The 15079-nt window shown below is 43.1% G+C and overlaps 2 protein-coding genes across 4 annotated transcripts; one reads left to right on the top strand and one right to left on the bottom strand.

The window, feature by feature from the left end:
* Nucleotides 1–395: 395 nt before the first annotated feature.
* LOC306739298 (AP-1 complex subunit sigma-2-like) lies at nucleotides 396–9393 on the bottom strand (the record flags this gene model as incomplete). 3 transcript variants are annotated; one of them, XM_079221285.1, is made up of 5 exons in its annotated part: nucleotides 2000–2052; nucleotides 5584–5614; nucleotides 6606–6743; nucleotides 6847–6955; nucleotides 9215–9393. In XM_079221285.1, 5 exons carry the CDS (start codon nucleotides 9391–9393, stop codon nucleotides 2000–2002), a joined length of 510 nt encoding a protein of 169 aa, XP_079077411.1. The 3 variants fall into 3 exon arrangements, with proteins under 3 accessions (XP_079077412.1, XP_079077411.1, XP_079077410.1); XM_079221286.1 differs by lacking the exons at nucleotides 2000–2052; nucleotides 5584–5614 and adding an exon at nucleotides 396–431; XM_079221284.1 differs by lacking the exon at nucleotides 2000–2052 and having other exon boundaries at nucleotides 5516–5614.
* Nucleotides 9394–10458: 1065 nt separating this feature from the next.
* Nucleotides 10459–14600, top strand: LOC306739149 (retinoschisin-like; the record flags this gene model as incomplete). The annotated part of the gene is made up of 6 exons (XM_079221111.1): nucleotides 10459–10513; nucleotides 10848–10873; nucleotides 10988–11180; nucleotides 12670–12811; nucleotides 12887–13082; nucleotides 14448–14600. 6 exons carry the CDS (start codon nucleotides 10459–10461, stop codon nucleotides 14598–14600), a joined length of 765 nt encoding a protein of 254 aa, XP_079077237.1.
* Nucleotides 14601–15079: the final 479 nt, after the last annotated feature.

Below are 15079 nucleotides of genomic sequence, written 5' to 3'. Positions count from 1 at the left end.
TGTTTGGTCGTCTGGTCTGATTTATTAAATAAAAAATAAAAAACTTGTTATATTAGAGACTGTGATGAAACAATAAAGATCTTTAGAGTAAGAGATAGTAAGTCATAATTATGAATGGCTAATTATTATGCAGAATGACGTAACACCTGATGACACGTCATCACTAAACAAACCAAGACTAACTTTTTACTTCAGTGTTCATGGATTTTCCACGTTGATCTCCAGAGGAAGCATCTGACCAGCCTCAATGTTGTAGTTTTATTCACTGCTCTGACAATACCGTGTCACGAATTCATTTGAATAGTGCGCTGAGGATATATTGCGACACCTTTCAGGGGACCAATCACAGGGCGGCGCTCAGAGGGAGAAGGTGGCGAGCAGCAGGACGGCAGCCATCAGTACACGGGCACATGGAAGTACTCATGACGGGGCTGCAGGGACACAAACGCACAAGATGAGTCACAACAGCACCTCATGCACACGGCAGCAGGAGGCCACGCAGCCGGCTGCAGGGGGCGCTAGGAGGTCACTGGAGGGAACTTAAAGGGTCACTTAAAGGTTCACCAAAGCGAACTTAAAGGGTCACTAAAGGGAACTTAAATGGTCACTTAAAGGTTCACTAAAGCGAACTTAAAGGGTCACTAAAGGGAACTTAAAGGGTCACTTAAAGGTTCACCAAAGCGAACTTAAAGGGTCACTAAAGGGAACTTAAAGGGCCACTTAAAGGTTCACCAAAACGAACTTATAGGGTCACTAAAGGGAACTTAAAGGGTCACTAAAGGGAACTTAAAGGGTCACTAAAGGGAACTTAAAGGGTCACTTAAAGGTTCACCAAAACGAACTTATAGGGTCACTAAAGGGAACTTAAAGGGTCACTAAAGGGAACTTAAAGGGTCACTAAAGGGAACTTAAAGGGTCACTTAAAGGTTCACCAAAGCAAACTTAAAGGGTCACTAAAGGGAACTTAAAGGGTCACTTAAAGGGTCACTAAAGGGAACTTAAAGGATCACTTAAAGGTTCACTAAAGCGTAGAAGTCTACATTTCAGCCCGTTTAGCGGCAGAAATTACTTAGAAAGAAAAACGTGGGGAATATGGTTCAGGTAGAAAAATACCAAAGTCACCATTTGGGGGAAAATACTTTCACCGCTGATCCACATTTATCGATTAAAGGGAAAGTTATTTGTTTGCTCTGTAAATACAACTTTCTTGCTGAGAGTTAGATGATAAAATAGATATCACTCTCATAACTGTAGGATATATATGGATGTAGCTTAGCTTAGCATAGATGAGTAGATACCACTCTCATACCTGTACAATAAATATATAGGGCTAGCTTAGCATAGACGAGTAGATACCACTCTCATACCTGTATGATAAATATGGATGTAGCTTAGCTTAGCATAGACAAGTAGATACCACTCTCATAACTGTACAATAAATATGGTTGGTTAGTTTAGCTTAGCATAGATGAAAAAATAGATTCCAATCTCATGAGCCAGAGGTCGCTTAGCTTAGCATAAAGACAGGAAACAGATAGCTTTTCCCAAAATGTCAAACTATTCCACAACTTAACGGGGTATTTAACTTTCCCTTCTAATCTAAAGTCAAACAAACAAACAAACAAACAAACAAACGGACAGTGAGCGTTTCTGAATTCAGTATTTTTCTGGAAGGTCTTTGGGAAAATGTGTTCTTCCACATGTTCCTATGATTACACCCCTTTACTTAAAGGGCCAGTGTGAAGGATTTAGTGCCACCTAGTGGTGAGGTTGCAGATTTGCATTTGTTTTAATTAAATCCTTCACACTGGCCCTTTAAGTAAAGTTGTGTAATCATCGGAACATGTGGAAGAACACAATGAGACGTTACATGAACACAAACAGACAAACAGACTTTTGTTTTACAAACGGGCCGTAAGGGGACTAACTAGACCAGGTCCTGGTTGGACCCGGTCTAGAGGGACGTCCTAAATCCACACACAGTATTCACCTCAGCATCCTAATTCTGGAAAAGACCAGAGGACTCAGAGACCACATTTGGGACCATCACACCTGTGAGGCAAAGATTGTTTTTTTTTGTTTATATATGGACACAAATAAACAGAACAAAGCACACACATTAAAACGGTACCCCGCCACAATAAAAGCCCCTCTGCTCACATGATGCCTCACATGCAAAAGTTGAGCTGAGCAGCAAATTCTTCAGAGGCAGGAAAAAAAAAAAAAAAACTAAATCTGCGAGCTGGCAGCCGAGTAACGAGCAGCTCCTGAGAAATGTTCCACTGAGGCTTATTAAAGTCACCCGTCCTGTTTTACACGTGGTTATTAATTACCTCACGCACTCTCAATGTGTTATTTTATGTGGGACATCTTAAAAACACTGCTAAAAAATGTGTCAACACATGAGGAAATTCTGCATCTCCACATGAGAGCACCTGGAGTTATAAAAAGGTAAAATAATTAGCCTGATTACGCAATTACCCCGAGGAGGCGGAGTCTGATTGCTGAAGAGTTCCCCTCTGGGTTCATCAATAAGCTCCTTTTGCTTTGCTCCACATGCTTGAAGTATTATGACATTTTAGTTGATTTGTTTTTCTCAACAAGTCCCGAGGAAAAGACCGAAGCCAACGATGAACTGATGAAACTGATTGAGCAGCCGAACGATGATTCTCATTCGTTCGGCTGTGAAGCTCCATTTTTGTACAAAAATGACTAAAAAACGTTGTTTTTAGATTCACTAAAGTCTCACAATGACAGGAACACACTAAAAGCAGCTCATGTGTTCTGAGAGGTTACATGAGAGGTCTGGTGGATAACAGTCAGAAAGGTGAAGGTTTTGGTCTTTTCATGGGCTTTGTTGAGCATAGAATAACACTTATTCTTTAATATATTAATATTACAAGATGGTAATTGTGTAAAATGGTCATTTTTGGGTCAATAAACATGTAGAAAAACCTGCAGAATTAATAGTATTAGTATATGTGACATACTTTAGTAACACAGGTTATTGTTATTTTTCTTTTCCACCATTTTAAATAAATAAAACGTACAGAATAATTAATCGGAGTATTTTTCATTCAGTGTCGTTAGTAAAACTCTTTTTTAAATTTGATATTTGTTTAAAAAGAGGAGCCTGTAAAAAAAAAAGAAGCCTGGTGGTCAGGAGAGAGAATGCAGCTTTAACACATGAAGCATAGACTTCTATACAACCAGAAGAGTCGCCTCTGGTGGTCAGGAGAGAGAATGCAGCTTTAACACATGAAGCATATACTTCTATACAACCAGAGGAGTCGCCTCCTGGTGGTCAGGAGAGAGAATGCAGATTTCAGGTTTGTTCTGCAGCACATACTCATATTTCAAGTTTTCTTTGTTTGTTTCTTTATCCCAAATAACAACATTTGAGGAACATTATTTCGCAACACATTTAGTTTAAAGCAAAGAGTCCCTCAGCAGTCCAGGTAATGGTTTGTCAGCAGTGACCTGGTTTCGGTTCCCAGAACTCATTAACAGCAACATTTTGGCTCAATGACTAAATGTTGCGCAACCTGCTGACACGGATCAGCTCTCAACCAGACGACTACAAATAAATAAATAAAAATAATAACCACAGTGTGTTGGTTTCATTTTAACAACAATTCTAAATAATCCCTTAAATATCTCTGTTGTAACATGTTGAAGACGTCTGGTTATTCTCTGAGCACTAAGTAAAGCTCGTGGACACATGAATCCTAATGATGCAGTGACGCTTTGTGTCTTTTGTTTCTGTAATAATGGACTGCTAATCGGGGCCGTGTGTGTGTGTGTGTGTGTGTGTGTGTGTGTGTGTGTGTGGTCTCAGGAATGCAGACAACAAGGCTTTGTTTCTGGGCGGCACCGAGTGTCTGAGAGGATTTGGATTAAACTGAAAGGTCTGAAGTACTCGTCAGTTTAAAAAGACATGAAAGTCTCTCCGCTGCTGAACGTTACGTTGAACTTCCACTGTTAACATTTATCTTGTCGATTTGCTGCTGAACACGTTCTCACTCACAACTCGTCACACATGGAGACTCGGTCGGGACGCTGAAGGGACACAAACTGAAGCTCCTCAAACGGCCACTTTAAGCTCCAAAAACGAGTCGAACCTCCATTGAGCTCCATTTAGAAGCTCCAACTTTACAGCAGAAATAAACGGTCTGGTCTCAACAGATAATTTCCACCTTCATGACCTGAGATCTATAGAGGATCCTCTATAGTCCATAGAGGATCCTCCATGGACCTGAGGTCTATAGAGGACCAGGACTAGACTGAGGTCTATAGAGGACCAGGACTACATGAGGTTAATAGAGGACCAGGACTAGACTGAGGTCTATAGAGGACCAGGACTACATGAGGTTTATAGAGGACCAGGACTAGACTGAGGTCTATAGAGGACCAGGACTACATGAGGTCTAGAGAGGACCAGGACTACACTGAGGTCTACAGAGGACCAGAACTAGACTGAGGTCTATAGAGGACCAGGACTACATGAGGTCTACAGAGGACCAGGACTAGACTGAGGTCTGTAGAGGACCAGGACTACACTGAGGTCTATAGAGGACCAGGACTAAACTGAGGTCTATAGAGGACCAGGACTAAACTGAGGTCTGTAGAGGACCAGGACTACACTGAGGTCTATAAAGGACCAGGACTAAACTGAGGTCTATAGAGGACCAGGACTAAACTGAGGTCTGTAGAGGACCAGGACTACATGAGGTCTATAGAGGACCAGGACTAAACTGAGGTCTGTAGAGGACCAGGACTACACTGAGGTCTATAGAGGACCAGGACTAAACTGAGGCCTGTAGAGGACCAGGACTAAACTGAGGTCTATAGAGGACCAGGACTAAACTGAGGTCTATAGAGGACCAGGACTAGACTGAGGTCTATAGAGGACCAGGACTAGACTGAGGTCTATAGAGGACCAGAACTAGACTGAGGTCTGTAGAGGACCAGGACTACATGAGGTCTATAGAGGACCAGGACTAAACTGAGGTCTATAGAGGACCAGGACTAAACTGAGGTCTATAGAGGACCAGGACTAGACTGAGGTCTGTAGAGGACCAGGACTAGAGAGACTGGTTCAGGACCAGTTAAAAGTTCCTCACTGTCCCTTTAAGTAGGTAAGCTTACTAAATTGCGTAAATTAAGAACATTACGTAACTTTAAAAAGGTCACAATGAGTCCTCGTTGCACGCGGGACTTGAACTGCCGTCTCCTGGGTGAAAGTCCTGTGTTTGTTTGGACCTCCTTCCTGTCATAACTACCATGGCCACTAGGGGGCAGCCATGCACGCCCAAAACTGACTCCAGAGGGGAAGTTTAAAGTTGTGTTTGACGAGTTGTGAGTGAGCAGAAGAGTTATTGATTAGTGTATAAGAGTTATTGATTAGTGTCTAAAGAGGCAGAAACAACACATAAGCAGCTTCCATATCTGTCGTGCGTGACCGACACTCGAGATATTGCCGTTGCCGATATGCAGTTTCTGTTGAGTCGGGGAACTAGCGTACGTCTACGGCTAAAGAGCTAGCGCTACAGCAGAGGTGATCCGGGTTCTCACAAACCGTACCTGCAAACAGGCGCATCTGAAAGTCTACGTTCTGCAAATCACAACGGTGAAAGAGTTCAAGGAGAGAAGAAGAAGAAGAGAAAAACTGTCAAATCAAGATCAAGCAAACTGAACGAGAGTGAAGCCGGAGGAATACAAATCATCAAGGAGGGAAACTTAATTCAGTTTCTCCAATAGTTTTAGCTGCTCTGCTTTTACATTTTTATATGTCACACAAGCACAAATGTAAAGCTGCAAAAAACTAATAAACCCCAAAAATGTACAAACCCAAAAGCACATTTTTTGATGCCATTTTATGTTTGTCAATTTTTCTGCAATAGCCGTTCAATGTGATCACATTGCGTCATTCCGTCGGTGTGATGATGTAAATTGTTGGTGGCGGAGTCGCCATTCAACAACGTCAACAGAGACGGTCGGAATAACTCCCGATATGTCGGGAAACTAAACGCTATCATGTCCGAGTTCATAATATCAATCAGGGCGTTTTCTATGCTAACGTCGTAGCTGTTCCATCAAAATAACATTTATACACATTTATACACACAGTATACAACATTTAAAATATGGCAGCAGGTCGTGGAGCGTTAAGCAGCAGACTCACTGGAGTGTTTTCATTCAGAAGCTTGTGCATATTTGGAAAAAAAAAGAAAGTGCAACAGATTAAAAAGTTTTAAGCTACTTACTATTAATGAAATCTGTCTGTAGTTGAGGAAGCGGTGCTTATGTAACGTGTTCAGTTTAACGTCTCACGCGGTTCCAGTGGAGTGAGAATTATGAATGTATAATAATATAGAGGCAGAAAGATAAGAGACTAAAAGTCTGGATGGATAGAAGGCTAGATGGATGGATGATAGATGATATATGGATAGATAGATGGATGGATGCATGGATGGATGGATGGATATATGGATAGATAGATAGATAGATAGATAGATAGATAGATAGATAGATAGATAGATAGATAGATAGATAGATAGATAGAAGGATATATAGATAGAAGGATGGATAGAAGGATAGACTACCTCCTGCAGGAGGTCCGCCTGCTCGATGGCCTTCAGCACCGTCTTCTTGGACGTCTCCTGAGCTTCTCCGCCCAGCAGGAACTCGTCCAGGATGAAGTAAGCCTTCTCAAAGTTGAAAATAATGTCCAGCTCGCACACCTGTTGTTCACAAACCAAAGAATATATTTCTTAATATTTGATATTGAGTCCCGGTCCGGCCGGTGGGAACAACGTGCGGTGGCGGACGCCGGAGGAGACGCACGCTGCCGAAGTATTTGTCCAGCAGCTCCACGTATCGGTGGATGATCTCCAGCGTGATGAGCTCGTTGTCCTGCTCCTCGATGGCGCAGCAGAAGTACAGGCTGGCGTACCTGCAGCCGGAGACAAGGCCACGTTACAAAACAAGTACGGGAGGCATCGACCACCGGGCATCGAGCCACCGGGCATCGACCACCGGACATCGACCACCGGGCATCGAGCACCGGGCATCGAGCACCGGGCATCGAGCACCGGGCATCGAGCACCGGGCATCAGGCACCGGGCATCGAGCACCGGGCATCGAGCACCGGGCATCGAGCACCGGGCATCGACCACCGGGCATCGAGCACCGGGCATCGACCACCGGGCATCGACCACCGGGCATCGAGCACCGGGCATCGAGCACCGGGCATCGACCACCGGACATCGAGCACCGGGCATCGAGCACCGGGCATCAGGCACCGGGCATCGAGCACCGGGCATCGAGCACCGGGCATCGAGCACCGGGCATCGAGCACCGGGCATCGAGCACCGGGCCAGTCCGTCTCGCTGCAGCCGGTCGCCGTCAGGACGTTACGGTTGAATTTGATGTTTTTTGTGTTTATTACTGGAGCACTTATGGCACATGACTGAATACACTGCCGAGATTTGAAGCTAAGCTAACGCAGCTAGTCCACTACCCAGCATGCTTGGCTGTCTGATGAACACTCATCGAGAGGTTTGTTTGATTGAGAGACGGTTCGGTAACTAAGGAGAAAACGTAAGTTACTTAATAGTTCATGTTTTATTGTGAACATTCAAACACAAACAGATAAAATGGCCGACATCCTAACGGTAAAAACTCCACATGTTCCCGATGGATCCAGGTCCCTGATGGATCCTGGTCCCCGATGGATCCTGGTCCCTGATGGATCCTGGTCCCCGATGGATCCTGGTCCCTGATGGATCCAGGTCCCTGATGGATCCTGGTCCCCGATGGATCCTGGTCCCTGATGGATCCTGGTCCCCGATGGATCCTGGTCCCCGATGGATCCTGGTCCCTGATGGATCCTGGTCCCCGATGGATCCTGGTCCCCGATGGATCCTGGTCCCCGATGGATCCTGGTCCCCGATGGATCCTGGTCCACGATGGATTCAGATCTCAACGGTCACATAGCGACTGGGCATCGGACAGCCAGGGGCATGCTGGGTAGTGGAGGAGCCTCAGGTCCTTCAGCTAGAAGCCAGAAGGCTGTAACTAAGCCCCGCTCTGCCAAGAGGCTCCTTATCCCCATAATCCTGAAGGCCTCTTCAGCCATGTGATGCTAACAGAGGAGCGGTCAGCTGATCCTCACAGCCGGCTGCTTCTGGTGAGGCGAGCAGGAAACGTTCTCATGTGTTTACCAGCAGCTCTACAAGTAGAATAATGCTCATAATATAAATGCAGCCTGATCTTTATCTGACGATAACTCTCTGATCATGAAGCAGCTTCTGTCTCATGTCTCTTTGATGTTCTCTGCATTATAATACGGTTCTGCTCCTCTGGAAACAGAACCATCAGGACTAGAAGTAGAACACGTCTCACAACTCAGTTACAACGATACACATCATAAAAAAAAGAAAAACGCACGTTGAAGTTCTTTGATAATTTATTTTACAAAAATTGGCAAACAATGGAATCTAAATGATCTGCAACATGTTTTAAAGTTGCTACAAATGTTATCAATGTTGAGGAAAAAGGGAGGTTCTGTCCTCTTTCCTCTCCTTTCCTCCTCTCTCCTCCTCCTCCTCTCTCCTCCTCCTCCTCTCCTTTCCTCCTCTCTCCTCCTCTCCTTCCCTCCTCTTTCCTCCTCTCTCTCTCCTCCTCTCCTTCCCTCCTCTTTCCTCCTCTCTCCTCCTCCTCTCCTTCCCTCCTCTTTCCTCCTCTCTCCTCCTCCTCTCCTTTCCTCCTCTCTCCTCCTCTCCTCTGTGTTTACTTCCTGTTCATCAGTCAGAGTTTCTCCTCTTGTGGTCACATGACTGCTGGTCTCAGGTGAATAAATCATGACGTCATAGTTTAACTGAGTTTAATGTTAAATGAGACGCGTAGAATAAAATGTTGTTGATAAACATCAAACTTACTTTAAGTTTTGTTTCTGACAGAAGAGTCGTCCCACATGATGTGTTCACGGACCGTCGAAAAGAAATAAAACCCGACGACAGTCAGTTTTTACAGTTTCTGCGACTGTTTAATTAAATAAAACATGAGAGAACAACACAGCGCACGAGTCCGTCCGACAGATGCAACGAGTCGAGATGAATACCGCTCCTCTGCTCTGTAACACCCTCTATGCCCCCTCTATACCCCCTCTATACCCCCTCTATACCCCCGCTATGCCCCCTCCAACACGCACCTCTTGTAGACCACCTTCAGGTCCCTCCACTCCAGGAAGCTGCACATCTTGGGCTTGCGCGCCAGCACCGTGTGCACCAGCTCGCGGGTGATCTTCCGCTTCTCCTTGTCGCACAGAGGCACGTACCACTTCTGCAGCCGCAGCTTGCCCTGCCGACTGAACAGCAGCAGGAACTGCATCTGAGAGGAGGAGGAAGAGGAGGAAGAGGAGGAAGAGGAGGATGAAGCACGCAGAGGAAAAAGATTCAACTTGTTCAAGAGCTTTCTCTGAAGTTCCACTGCTTCTCAAAGTCTCTCTCAACAGAGCAAGAATTAACGTCCACGTGCATCGGCCACTGAGCACTTCTGAGTCCTCTGACCTGTCGACCTGTCAATCACCTTGTAGCCCCGCCCCCAAAGCGTCACCTGCTTTATGGTCTGTTTGACTCTGAATGACCATAATTTACTAAATGAACATCATGCTGTATTGAAGAAGACTTGAAACTAGAGATTGAGACATAAACTCATGTTTACAATGTTTACTGAGGGAATACATCAAGAGAAGTAGAGTTATTTATATAGACTTCTATACAACCAGAGGAGTCGCCCCTGGTGGTCAGGAGAGAGAATGCAGCTTTAACACATGAAGCATAGACTTCTATACAACCAGAGGAGTCGCCCCACTGATGGTCAGGAGAGAGAATGCAGCTTTAACACATGAAGCATATACTTCTATACAACCAGAGGAGTCACCCCCTGGTGGTCAGGAGAGAGAATGCAGCTTTAACACATAAAACATATACTTCTATACAAACAGAGGAGTCACCCCCTGGTGGTCAGGAGAGTGAATGCAGCTTTAACACATGAAGCATATACTCTAATGAACCGGAGGTTGCTGATGTAAAAACATGGCGGCTAGTTCAAACTAAACTAACGCAAGCACAATTATTCTTATCATTAGGTTGATTATACACTAAAGGAAACATAATAATATTTTCCATTTCTGTCGATAAATCCTTCTAAATTCTGTACCTTTAGAATATTAGTAGGATTATCTGTGAGTGGAACACATCGTTGTTACGTTGCCGGTGAAACACAGAATGAAGGATGATCACAGCCCGTAAACAGAGGAGGCGTTGGAGGCGTCTCAGGGCCAATCAGGAGCGCTAGATGAGGCCGTCACAATCCTGTGGATTACAGTAATCTCCTCCACCGTCTCGTTGGACATCACACACTCATCACATTCCAGCACAGCTGAAGAGGAAGATGGAGGTCTCTGCTCGGTGTGCTGCCGTGCTCTTCCTCCTGCTCCTCTCTCAGGGTAAGTCACAAGGAATATTATTGAATCATCAGGATTATACTCACCGTCTGTGGTTTATTGTTTCCTTTTCGTCATCATGTTATGAAAGTGGCCATAAAGCGGATTATTGTTTCTGTTGAGTTTCTTCAATAACAGGCTTCTTCTGGTCGCAAATGCAGAAATGATGCAGAATAATTAGATGTATTTGTCGCATTAAAAAGCAAACAATTCACAAATTAATTTGTGTTCTTCAGTGTTGATTTGAGTTTGTTTCCTGTTTAGTTTCCCCTGTAAAAAAAAAAACTTTTTCGCTTTCACTTTTCTTCACTTTTCACTTTCATGCATCCATTGACAGCCCTGATGACCGTTCACTCTCAGGAGGTACGAGCACAACAATGAACCACAGGGAGAGAAATTATATGAACTCTGGATTAACGTGTGTGTGTGTGTGTGTGTGTGTGTGTGTGTGTGTGTGTGTGTGTGTGCGTCCTTCAGGAGGAGGAGGCCGTCCAGGAGGAGGAGCTGCAGGAGGAGGAACAGCAGGAGATCGAGACCTGGACCTCAGACGTCAAAACTTGCACCTGTGACTGCGAGTCGGCCGCCTCACCGACTGCCGGCCCTCCGGTCCCGTCCACCTCTCTGCTGCCGACGCCGCCCCCTCAGGGTCACCCGGTGCACTGCATGCCAGGTGAGGACTCCCTCCTGACGGGTCACGTGACCTGGGTTAGCTGCTTGTTTCTCTCCAACTCGTCTTGGCTCAGTTTCTAAATCTCTGCAGTGAAACACGATTCAGCTTCTAACGTGATCTTGGCAATTTTCAACTCGAGAGTTATTACAAGGAACTTTTATTTAGTGTTGGTTCCCCTGTGGACTAGAGTGGTAGTGTCTCTGAGCACCAGGGTCCCTTTAGAAAACCTTTCATTCCACTGCAGCAGGTCTGACAGTCTGGTCCTCTCAGTCCTGGTTCTGGTTCTCCTGAGCCCCCCTTCCCTCCAGCGGGTCCAGCACTAGTCCTGGGTCTCCAGCAGCGTGGTGTCGGATCTGGGTCTGTCCACAGTGAACTGGTCTCTGCTGGATCTGTGTCTGTCCATGTGGACTAGTCTCTGCTGGATCTGGGTCTGTCCACAGTGAACTGGTCTCTGCTGGATCTGTGTCTGTCCATGTGGACTAGTCTCTGCTGGATCTGGGTCTGTCCACAGTGAACTAGTCTCTGCTGGATCTGTGTCTGTCCATGTGGACTAGTCTCTGCTGGATCTGGGTCTGTCCACAGTGAACTGGTCTCTGCTGGATCTGGGTCTGTCCACGGTGGACTGGTCTCTGCTGGAGTCTGAGCTGAAGGAGACACTGGTGAACCTGCATGATGTCATCTGGTTTCACCAGAATCCGACCCAGTGGCTCTGATGAGGATCTTTAAGAAGAACTCTATAGAACCAGACCATCTTCTCTCTGGTGGTCTGGTTACTGATGGAGGTCCATAGAGGACCAGGACTACACTGAGGTCTATAGAGGACCAGGACTACACTGAGGTCTATAGAGGACCAGGACTACATGAGGTCTATAGAGGACCAGGACTACATGATGTCTATAGAGGACCAGGACTACACTGAGGTCTATAGAGGACCAGGACTACATGAGGTCTATAGAGGACCAGGACTACATGATGTCTATAGAGGACCAGGACTACATGAGATCTATAGAGAACCAGGACTAACCTCAGACTGGTTCAACAGTTACAGCAACTTTAAGTTTGGTAACGTCGACTTAAGAACAGAACTGCTCCGAGGAAGAAGCCCAGAACAGCGAATGCCGTGAGATAATCTTGTCACCTGTACAGGAGTGTGATGGTCAGATTAGGGAGCCCAGAATAGGTGCTGCCCTTCACTTAATAGCACGATATGTCGTGCGAAGCGGCACAGATCAGATGATGTCACGAACATCTTCTTGCTCCTCATCACGCACTCTTCCTGGTATCAGATCTCAGGGTTAATCAGATTGAGCCGCTCAGAATACTTTGGTGGAGAATAAAATCTCGACGTAGCTGATATCCAGATGGTTATTTAAAGGTTGATATGTTCCTTTAAGTCTACAAACAACTTCTCCATCAGTTAAATATAAATGTTGAAGGTTCTGAAGCGATTCTCTTCCTTTATTAAGAGTAGTGTTAATGTCCTCCACAGAATGTCCTTACCACAGAGCTCTGGGCTTTGAATCTGGATCTGTGGATTCAGACCAGATCAGCTGCTCCAGTCAGGACCAGTACGTGGGCTGGTACTCCTCCTGGATCCCCTCCAAGGCTCGCCTGAACAACCAAGGCTTCGGGTACGTCACGGCATCCCAGTTCTTTTAACTTGTTATCACCGTGAACAGCAAAAGCACATGTTTGGTTGTTGTCAGGTGCGCTTGGCTCTCCAAGTTTAACGACCTCCATCAGTGGATCCAGATCGACCTGAAGGACGTGGCCGTGGTGTCCGGCATCCTCACTCAAGGCCGCTGTGATGCGGACGAGTGGATCACTAAGTACAGCATCCAGTATCGCACGTTGGAAACGCTCAACTGGATCTATTACAAAGACCAGACCGGAAACAACAGGGTGAGAACACAATATAAGCTTTTATTAACAAAACTAAATTACAATTCAACACTTAACTATAAACAACATTAATATACCCAAAAATGTGCAAAAGAAACACAATAAAAAATGAAATCTTGCAAATACAATACAAAACATATATTTAACAATAAGAAACATGTATTTAACAATACGAAACGTGTATTTAACAATATCAAATACATATATTTAACAATAAGAAACATGTATTTAACAATACGAAACATGGATTTAACAATATCAAATACATGTATTTAACAATATGAAACATGTATTTAACAATACGAAACATGTATTTAGCAATATAAAACATGTATTTAACAATACATGTATTTAACAATATAAAACATATATTTAACAATACGAAACATGTATTTAACAATACGAAACATGTATTTAACAATACGAAACATGTATTTAGCAATATAAAACATGTATTTAACAATACATGTATTTAACAATATAAAACATATATTTAACAATACGAAACATGTATTTAACAATACGAAACATGTATTTGACAATATCAAATATATGTATTTAACAATACGAAACATGTATTTAACAATACGAAACATGTATTTAACAATATAAAACATATATTTAACGATACGAAACACATTTATTTAACAATATGAAACATATATTAAACAATATAAAACATATATTAAACAATATAAAACATATATTAAACAATACAAAACATGTATTTAACAATACGAAACATGTATTTAACAATACAAAACATGTATTTAACAATATAAAACATATATTTAACGATACGAAACACATTTATTTAACAATATGAAACATATATTTAACAATATAAAACATGTATTTAACATATAAAACATATTTAACAATATGAAACATATATTTAACAATATGAAACATGTATTTAACAATACGAAACATATATTTAACAATACAAAACATGTATTTAACAATACGAAACATATATTTAACAATATGAAACATGTATTTAACAATATAAAACACATTTATTTAACAATATGAAACATATATTTAACAATATAAAACATGTATTTAACAATATAAAACACATTTAACAATATGAAACATATATTTAACAATATGAAACATGTATTTAACAATATAAAACATGTATTTAACAATACGAAATACATATATTTAACAATATGAAACATATATTTAATAATATAAAACTCAGACCAGAGCTATAATGAAAGAAAACATCACACTAAAAAGAGACATTATCAAACACAAAACACAAAATACATCAGAGATTAAAAACCAAATGACCATTCCCCCCATGGAGGTGACGATGAAGTGATTTAGTGATTGTTTTTAACTTTCCATCCCCAGGTCTTCTATGGGAACTCGGACCGCTCCTCCACGGTTCAGAACCTGCTGCGCCCCCCCATCGTCGCCCGCTACATCCGCCTGCTGCCGCTGGGCTGGCACACCCGCATCGCCATGAGGCTGGAGCTGCTCATGTGCATGAACAAGTGTCCCTGAAGGCACCGCAGCCTCACTGTCCATCCTCCACCTGATAACATGCTGCTGCAAAAGAAAATATCCATCATTTTACTCTGTTATACAACCAGTGGTGGAAAGTACTTGTACGCAAGTACTGCACTTAAATATACATGTAGGGTACTTTACTTATTTGTTTCCATTTTACTGTACTTCTCTTCCACTTCATCTCAGAAGTAAATGTTGTACTTTTTACTGTACTACATTTAAGAGATACATATTGCACTTTTTACTCTATTACATCTCAGAGGTAAATGTTGTACTTTTTACTGTACTACTTCGCAGAGATAAATATTGTACTTTTTACTCTATTACATCTCAGAGGTAAATGTTGCACTTTTTAATCCACTATATTTCAGAGGTACATATTGTACTTTTTAATCCATTACATCTCATAAGTAAATATTGTAATTTTGTATATACTACATCTCAGAGGTAAATATTGTACTTTTTAATGTACT

Source organism: Taurulus bubalis, assembly GCF_910589615.1.
Source record: "Taurulus bubalis genome assembly, chromosome: 7".
Taxonomy (NCBI): domain Eukaryota; kingdom Metazoa; phylum Chordata; class Actinopteri; order Perciformes; family Cottidae; genus Taurulus; species Taurulus bubalis.
The sequence above is the reverse complement of the archived record's forward strand: the minus strand, read 5'-3'. Positions and strand labels throughout refer to the sequence as shown.